General features: G+C 39.0%; 1 protein-coding gene across 1 annotated transcript in view; it reads right to left on the bottom strand.

Moving 5' to 3' along the window:
- LOC106939009 (protein sidekick-1-like) overlaps positions 1 to 8,922 on the bottom strand; it is an 18,201-nt gene extending 9,279 nt beyond the window's left edge. The window contains exons 1-4 of the mRNA XM_015021238.1: positions 8,794 to 8,922; positions 8,579 to 8,750; positions 6,449 to 6,605; positions 3,075 to 3,181 (exon numbers count right to left, since the gene is read on the bottom strand). Coding sequence (XP_014876724.1) covers positions 3,075 to 3,181; positions 6,449 to 6,605; positions 8,579 to 8,750; positions 8,794 to 8,922 — 565 coding nt within the window. The remainder of the gene's footprint in view (positions 1 to 3,074; positions 3,182 to 6,448; positions 6,606 to 8,578; positions 8,751 to 8,793) is intronic.
- Between the last annotated feature and the right edge of the window lie 818 nt (positions 8,923 to 9,740).

The following is a 9,740-nucleotide window of genomic DNA, read 5'->3' as shown; positions in this document are numbered from 1 at the left end:
AGAGGAAAGGACACATTAGGGCAAATGGCAACATTCAGACAAAACAAAGGGGCAAAGCAAAGGCATGAGTGAAGGCGGTGACGTCAAAGGGCCATGAAACCAGGTTGCCCAGCCTCCCGGTAAAGTCCGATAGATTTGCTGTTATCTAGGAATGTCCTTGGGAGCGCTCAGCTCCATGGATACAGGAGGGGGTGAGGTGGGAAGGAGCTTTATGTTTACATATCTTCAAGGAGATTGGAAATATGCAGCCCTTCCAAGGCCACATGGGGAAAGCCAATTCAGAAACAGAATGTCTTAGGTTGGGTAGATTATAAATTTCAATCTTCCCTAAAGTCTCTCTGATACATCTCAGTTCCCAATCATCCAAATTAGTTTGGTCGTTCCACTGAGCCGAAACTAGCAACTTCTCCAAGATCGATTCCATCCGGTTAGTGAGTTTTAGAGTCCTCGTCTCTGTCCACACCAACAGTCTGAGTGTTCGCTAGTTCGGCCAAGTATGTCACAAATTTGTCGATAATCCAGGAATCCACAAGCTCCAAACAGCAGAAATCCTGTTATCATGAATAAATCCAGGGTGAATCCTGCCAGGTGTGTAAAAAAAGACAAGAGGGCTCTCCTGTGTCCAGACTTCTCATCGAAAATTTGATTAATTGCATTGAGAGATCGGTTGACCAGATCCATGATTTGTAGATTTGGATGATGTGCAAAGATAGGCTCCAAAAATATAGAAAAAGACAGGACAAAAACAGGGCAGCAGGGCAGACAAGGGGAGGGAGGGAGCAGAGGAAAAAAGCGTCCGCCTTCACCGAGAGCAAGAGAGAAAAGTTATTTTGTGACAGTATGGTATGAGAGATAATCTGTGAAAAATTTATTCCCTCTGCCTTCTCCCAGTGCTAGAAACAACCTGTCAGTGGCAGGAGAGTTTTAGTGCTGTCAATCACAATCTCATGTGATGCTGTTCATCCTTCCTCTTCCTCGATTTGTGCCGTGATGCAGCTAGCATAGCACAGAGCTGTGCAGATTCAAACTGTGAATGATCAGTTTAGTTAGCATAGCTACAATGACGGCAGATAAACGGTTTCTTGTAATGATAAGTTGTTTCTCCACCGTTAGCACATTAGCAGTGAGTGAATGAGGATAATTGACAGTGCTAAGACCCTCCTCCTGGTTCTAATTGTTGTTGTTTTTTTTGTCAGAACGGTGTATTACTTTAGCTAACAATAGTAGTTCAGGTGGAGGAGATTGAGCTTTTCACAGATTATCTGTCTCTTAAACTGCTACGACATTGTGACAGCTTCAACAAATATGGAGAAAAACATATTTTTTATTAAAGTTATGTACTGCAGCTTGCATAAAATGCAACTACATATCATTTTTGAGAAGTCTGGATTGTTTTATGTGTAGTTGCACATTGCTTTTGACTGTTGCTCATGGGGAGAGACATTTTAGTAATCTAAAACTAAGAAAAAATTTAAGCAACCTACTTGCATACTGGATGTGGATTGTTGTATGTTAAATTCATGAGCAGTAAATATTGTACTAGTTATCAGTATTGAACCAAAGAAAGCAAGGCAGATGCAGGCCTTTAAAATTGTGATGCTTTTTATGGGTCAAATAGACTCAAAAAATTGTAACAGCAGCTGCGCAGGGGGGCCCAAACAAATTTTTTGTCAGGGGGCCCACGATTCCTGGCGGCACCCCTGTGCCACTTCACAACAAATGTTATCTCAAGGCACTTTACAAAAAAATTATTTCAATTCAGTCATACATACATTTTAATTGGTCCTAGTTATCAAACAGTACAGCATACTCAATTAATTATTCTAAGTACATAAAGTTTCTATTTAAGCATAGAAATATGTCAATGGATTCATTCCTCTTGGACGAGTACCTAGAGTTGTGCTGTGTCGTCAACTTTACAGCAATCCCTCATATTGAGCAGGCATCAACCAATCCTTACTGGTTGGTCAGAAAAAGCCTTGCATTTTTTGATTACAAAAGAAAAAAAAGAATTAGGACAAAGTCTGTGTTCGAAGTGAAAAAAATAACAACTGAATACACATGCTATATATCTAGCCCCCCCGTTCTGTTTTTTCATTAATGTATAGCTTCTCTTTAGGAACTCAAAATACAAATGAAGTTAGTAGTTCAATTCCTGTGTGTTTAGCACTTTTATTAAGTTGAGTTGTTTCTTTTTGCAAAAGTGCTATAAAATGTGTCATTGTTGCTGTTCAGGAGCAGACAAGGACAGTATCAGCTGTGACTGTGGAGTTGTAAAAGAGGGACAAGATGATCAGTCATAAACTGCAGGAGTGAGGAGAAGGAGATGAATGTATAGTGTTATATCAACCTGTTCAGACCAAAGTATAGTGATCCAAACCTGAAACCAGTCTAAAAACCTATTCATTTGGTTCGTTTAGCTTTGGAGCTTGCTGTGACTTTTATAAGCTGCATGTTTAATAGGCTTTTGTTGACTTACTTTTATTTTTAATTTTGTCATTGAATACATTATCAAAATAATAGTTTTTATCATTGAAAAAAACAACCCAGTTTTTCATACTGCAATTAAAGTTCTTATGCTTTGTCATGGTTCCACTTTCTTACATTGCGAGGTAGAATAAAAGGTCTCTAAACACCCAGCCTCCCCTGGTGGTCCCTGACCTGCATGAATACTAGGAGTCCACTGTACATCCAGACTGTCCTAATTCCAGTCCCCTTTTTTATTGTAGAGTTTTTGCTGTACTAAAATCAACTCCTCACTGGGACTGTATTTTATTTTACTGTGTAAAATAATTCCCTACTCAAGTATGAATGAAAATGAATATGAAGGCCATAAATCTGGACTTCCATTAAAAATATCCTGTGGTCCCTTTTAAGACGAAATAATAGAAATGGGTTCTAGGATAAACGTTGCTCACCAGGTGAAGCTAGACAGTTAAAAAGTTGGAAACATTATGCTATTCAAATATTATTTAGCAATTGCCTATTAAGAATGTGGTGTAACTGCAGAGCGATGTACACACCCGCAATTATGAGTAGAGTTTAGATTAATGTGTGCATGTTCATATACTTACAGGCAACTTGTACCTCTGTTCTCCTGTGTATTACAGCCCCCATCCTGTTCCTCACCATGCACTGATACAAGCCAGCATCAGCCCTCTGCAGAGATGGCACAGACAACCTAAATGACAACAGAGATAAAGAAGATAGCTCTGAGACTGAGTGCATTTCTCAGAATTGTGGAAAAATAATAACAAAAGGAAGCTTCTAGGAAGTAGAAGGAGGTCTGTTTGGGCGTTTGCATCCATGACCTTGATAGAGGAAATAGATTGGCCCTGTGGTTGCTGGGTTGCATTTCTTTGTGTTTTGTGAGAACAAACATATGTGGGTGCTTGAATATTTTGGGGGGGGTTTAACTGTGCCCATGTATTTCTTCTGGAGAAGGGCTGTTAATGGGGTTTTAATGCACAGCACCTCACTAATGGAGGAGCTGGCATCGGATCTAGGTTGCTGCCATGCCGGACAAATGCACAGACACAAGAGCACATAGACACACACATGCACGCAGAAGCTGGATAAACACAGTCAAACTGGACACCACTTTGGGGCTCATTATGAATATCAGGACAGCCAAGTACTTAACTCCCAGGCTGTTGAAATGTGCTGCCAACATACACAACACCAACACACGCACAGACAAGCAGGCACGCATGTACATCAAAGCCGCAGAGACAGCTCGAATCAGGAATGACACATTACACAGCAATTCTAATCCAGAAACAGATTTTCATGTTGGAAGCCGTCTAATACTAAATCTTTCCATCTCTGTCAGCCTGCCATTACATTCCAATCATATATGTAAAATGGCTTTTTAGGACACAACATACAGCCACATTTGAAACCATATATTTACATACACCAAATAAAAAGACACAAACACATTTATTCTCACTGTCTGAAGTTAAATCTGACCAAAACTCTGATGTTTTAGTTCATTTGGAGTTATCCAAAGTATCTGTGTTTCCTAAATGCCAGTAAACTTAGCAAGGATATTTTTTAGATATATATATTTTTTAACTTTCCTTGAATTCAAAAGTTTACATGCATTAGGTCAGTATCCAGGACAACATTTTAAAATGTATGTTTTGGGTAAATCCTTTTGGGTTACACACTTTTTTTAAAATATGAACTTTATGTGAGTGTGACAAGAAGACAGTTAAATTAAAGGCAAACGAGTCTGCTGTTTTTATTTTTGTTTTCACAAAATATGTTGGAGAAATGGCAAACATGTAGAAGCCAAGTACCCAGAGGCCGATCTCTGACTGGATGAGCCTAAATGTCAACTTTTTGTTGTAGATGTAGCCTTTTTTGCCTCTGTGTTGCAGAAAACTATCACTGAACATCATCCTGGAAACTGGACTTGATTTCACAGATTTTAGTGCTGGGGAAGCAAAAACTTTCCTCCCCAGTTCTTTGAGAATGCCAGATATTTAAATGCCATGTCAGATGTCAGTTACAACTATGACAAAATAAGTTCAGCTGCTTTGCTTTAACTTCATGGATACTATTTTTGATCCCAATGTTATAATAGGTGGCCTGATAATGACTTTGACTCCTCAGCACTAATCATCAACTGGGGAGGCCTGGGAGGTTTTCACCTGCAAGCACAATCCCCCAAATGTTCAATTATTAATCAGTCATGCCCTATAAGATGCAGAAAGTCAGAAGTAATCAAGAGTAATGATGGCAGTGAATCAGCAAGGAGAAACACTCATACACATCAAAATAGATACATATTTTTTTAGTTTAATATTTTAGTCTATTAAAGAGCTTGAAATTTAAATTCTTGCTTGTAACACATGCATTTGAAAATAGTTTCCTTTTCTTATTCACATACTGATTTTGTTTCTGCTAAAAAAAAATGAAACCTTTCTTATTTTAATAAAGTTGTAAAGCACTAAAAGCAAATGTCACCTCAAAGAACTTCATCAGACTTCATCGGCTTATTAATGTCTGAGTCATATCGACCCAAAACAGTCAGACTTAATAAGACCACAAATTCTATGTAAGATTTCAGTTTTATACCTTTTAATTTCAGCTAATGGTAAAATACCAAAAAAACGTCTTTATGTTTGTCTGACTGACTGCATTGAATCATGGACTGCAGAAATCACTAATCCTGGTTAAACATGTTAACAGGAAGGAGATCCAGAGTCACTGGGCCAGACATTGTTTGAATGGGAAGGAAAACCAAAATGTATTCATAAAATTACTGCAGTAGCTGGTCTATCAGATGTCCCATTAAAGAGATGCAAGTTAAACCACCAGGGCAGGAGTATTTTCTTTGGAACAAAAGGAATAAAGACAATAACATTTGGGATGACTACAGGAAAAAAATCCAATTAAACACAAGCACGGGGCTAGAAGTACGTTCTATTGAGAGAAACTGCTAAATAAAGAAGGAATTATAGATTAAGGAGTACTTTCCACACAAAGGGAAGGAAAAACATAAATATGAAAGAAATTCTCATTGGCAACGGAAGCACCTCTAATAACAGGACACAGTGAAACTTTAGTGCACTGCTTAGGAATACTTTCTATGAAAAAAAAAAAAAAATCAAAAGATCAATGAGTTCATTTGGCAGACCTGAAGCTAACACAATTAGCATTAAAGTGCAGAGCAGTGAAAAAAACTATTATGTAACAAAAACTGTTAAAAATCCAAGTAAGTAAACAATATGAAGAAAGGAAAAACAAGAACAACAAAATGAATTCTTACAAACAACTGAGCTATAAAGCACAACACAACTCATTAACTTTGAATGTACATTGAGGTAGCACAAAAGCATAAAGGTATAAGTTATAAAGGTGAATCAGGCTTATAATTTCAGTACTGGCCACTCATTTTCACAGTGCCATGCCAATTCATAATAGGTCTGACTCAAACTGAAGTGGTCAGAACACGGAGAGCAATCCAGTGCTAAACAATGCCTCCTGGCTTAGACAATTGTCTGCCTACAAAATGCTGGCTCAACCTCTTTCTCCCTCAGTGTGTATGCTTTCCGAAGATTCCTCCTCTTTCTGAATGATGAGAAAAACAATTTTGTTTCACAGCTGCAGTTTTGCCAGAAGGCACTGCTTAACTTTTACCTCCAACTCACACTGGGACACGGAGACAGAGACTGAGGAAGAGAGGTGGAGAGTGAAAAGCAAAGAAATGACTCAGAAGTATCGATTGATGCTACTCCTCTTTTCCCAACACATAATATACATATTCTCATGGTGCAAATGCAACTCTATTAATCAATTTTTAGAATTTGGTACTGCTGTTTAAAAGCTCTGACCTTCAAAAACTTATTCAAAGAGACTACAAAAATAGTTGGAAAGAAACATGCATTCCAGGATCAGAGAGGAATCAATATCAGAATCATGAAAACCAGAAACTGACCTGTATTGTGGTGTCCAGTCTGTGATGTTAGTGTTGTTCAGAGTCCAGCGGTACTGCAAAGGCCAGCTGCCTCCAGCTGGGCAGGTCAGCACCAGCCTGTTTCCCTCCAGTACCACTTGCTGCCCCCGTTCTCCTCCTTGCAAGTAGGGAGCAACTTCTGATGAACACAGAGAAACATGTAAAGAAACCTAGCTATGTTACTGTGAAGATCTGCTTTGGTTATTCAGCACAAAATAGGATATTTAAACTGCATTAATAAATAATGAACCAAAACAAAAGATATAAGAGTAACTGATGGCAGTGAGACAGAACGCAATGCACAACTTATTGTTCATTAGTAACTTTTTAACAGGTAATTATTTTAAGCTTTTATGTTCTCTGATTTGCCTATTATTGTTATAGTTATTAATAATAATGTCATTAAGACATCGCTAGGACAAGCATTCATAAAAAACAAATTAAGAGATTACTATTGTAATTTAATTATTACTACTACTATATAAAAAATATTTAACATCAACATTGATTTGACGTTCATTCAGGGCATGTTCATTCATTTGGATAAAGAAAATGATACAACTAGGACTTTTAAACAATCAGAATTGTCAATAAAGATTTTCCTTATTACATTGGTCTTTGTTTATTAGCACTGTTTCTTCATCAGAATAAAACAAACAAAAAAAAGGTAAATATTTGAAGTTAGACATACATTAGGACTACACAAGATGCAATCATGCGAGAGAATGGACATCAGAAGTAATTACACCCCCTTCATTTTCTTTTTTTGTTTATTTGCTTTCATTTTTCTTGTGCTGGCTGTGCTCTTAAGCTGCACTTCTCTTGCTGAGATGTGCTGTACTGCAGTGACAACGATTCGCCACCAGTGGGCACATAGAGCACAGTGAGTAGCACTCCTGACTCAACGAGCCAACGACAATTAAGCGCAGTAACGGCTGGTCAGCGAAGGCGCTCACTGTCGTTCTCATGTTTCAACAGCGTTCATCGAAATAAAAGAACCTGCGCAAAACCACACTGATTAATTTTTAAGTGTGCAACACATGAGCAGACAAAAGGAATCAGCTATATAATGCCTTTTTGACCATGTTATTAACAAATCAGTTTTATCATATTTTTGCATATAGTTTCGGAATAGAAACCAGGGTATCACCCAGTGTATCATAAGCCTGGTGGCCCGCCATGCTTTACTAGCCCCCCTGCCAGGCTAAGTGTTGCTCATTTTTGTTTTTAGAAAAATAATAATTAACAAAGAAAAAAAAAATCACTATTTTTTTTTTATTTTAAGCTGGACTGTAAGCATCTCTGTTGCTCTCAGCGTTTCACTGGCGGAGCAGATTTATTCCTTAAAGATAAATTTATAGCTGATGCTTTTAAAGCCAGAGCACAGACCAATCACACTCCTGGCGCCTCTGCTCGTTACCTCACAAGCTGCGGTAAATTGATCTCTGAAGTTCACCTCATGCGGTTTGTGCACACCTCCTTTCACTCAAACTGGATACAGGCTGACCTATAAGGATATTTACATGGAGAACTCCGTACCAAGATGAGAGTTTAATCCCCGGTGCCTTAGCTCTGGTTGCGCAGCTCTATGTGAATCGCAGGAATAACTAGCGGTTCATAGCGTTGAGGAGCGGAGCGACTGATTTATCTTTGTGAACAAAGTATGCCGTTTACATCTCAACGCGTTGCCCAGCGCATGGTTCTATCTTCCCTGTAAAGTTTATGTATGTGTTCCTGGTTGGCCAGTGGTTAACGAACCACCGCTAACCACTCATCATGCAGGTTCAGCTCGGTGAGGAGCTTTCGCGCTCGCCTAATAGTCACGCATCACGCTGGTTTTATATTATTATCAGTGAGAATGCATTCAATGCATTTATTAAGATCCTTATTAAGACTTATTAAGACCCTGCTCACATTTTTTGGTTGTTAACTACTTCTACTAACTTCAACTAATTGTACTAATTCATATATCAAAACGTTCAGCTTCTTCTGGAGATTTATGCTATGTCTTTTGCTAAAATTTACTATTGTACTTTGAACAAAGTGACCACAGTGTCAGTGCATTGCTTCTCCATAGGTTTGCTGAACATGTTTTCTACTCCTGGCATGGACTGGCTGTGGCCAAACACGACAAATGCACCACCATTTGGAACCCCTTGATGCCGTGCCCGGTCTGGGCCGGTTCCAAAGACAGTCCTCTCATCACGGTGCTGTCGTTGGTTCCCTCACAGGTCATGGCTTTGGACCCGGAGACCGCCTGATGGTCCTTGATCCTCTGCAGCCTCTATCAGAGACGTCAGAATAACCTGGATGAAGTTCTTCGTCACCTCCATGCTCATCACCAACAGCCAGATCTTCACCAGATCCAGGCTGATCATCACCAACTCACTGGTCACTGGACTGGCCTTGATTACCCCCAGGGTGGCCCGCTGGAAGCTCAGGTGTTCCCAAGTCATCTTCTACAGCAACCATATGAAGACTAAGATGAGGTGGACATGTAGCTGGCATTGTAGCGACAGGGCAACTTCAGGATAATCAGAGTTCCAAACAATTAGGTGGGGTCGGTGTGACTGGTTGCTTGGGACAACAAGGCGTGAACGGTCCACAGCCCCCCTGTTACAACTAAACTAATATATTCAAAGTGATCAAACATGTCAAAAATATGACATTGTTAATAAAAAATAATACAACATTTCTGTCTGATTCTAAACCAAAATTGCTTGAGCATTTCGATAACATTGACTAATTCAGAAATTACAATAGAGAAAAACCTATCAGCAGAATAAAATGAGCATAAACAATTCACAAGACTAGACAATATCTAGAACCTTCACTGGATAACATATTAATGTCATCAGGTCACAGGGAATCCTCCCCCTGTTGCTCTATCCAGTGTTTTGGTGGTGGAATAATAATTTTGTTTCTCTATTTTCCAAACAATTTGCCAGAAACACCTGAATTTTAACTTCAATTTATTTATGAAATCTGGTAGCCCATTTATCACATATAATTTGACCTGAAATAGGGCTTTTCTCCTTCTTCCCCTGAAGATATGATTAAATTATCAATTTGAAATCAATATGGAATCTGTTACTGTATATAACAGTGGTTCCCAAACTTTTTCTTCTGCGTCCCGCAGTGGTTTCCAAACATTTTCTGCCCCCCCCCTCCCCCCCACCTATGGATTACAAATGGCTGTCTGGCTGTCTGGTTGAAACGACGCGTGTGACGGGGGGCATCGACTTTTTTGGGGGCAAATTGAATGTACGTAGCT

The sequence above is a fragment of the Poecilia latipinna genome, unplaced genomic scaffold (genome assembly GCF_001443285.1).
Source record: "Poecilia latipinna isolate Pla-1442-1.1 unplaced genomic scaffold, P_latipinna-1.0 Scaffold2749, whole genome shotgun sequence".
Lineage (NCBI taxonomy): Eukaryota > Metazoa > Chordata > Actinopteri > Cyprinodontiformes > Poeciliidae > Poecilia > Poecilia latipinna.
This window is presented reverse-complemented; position numbering and strand designations above follow the sequence as displayed.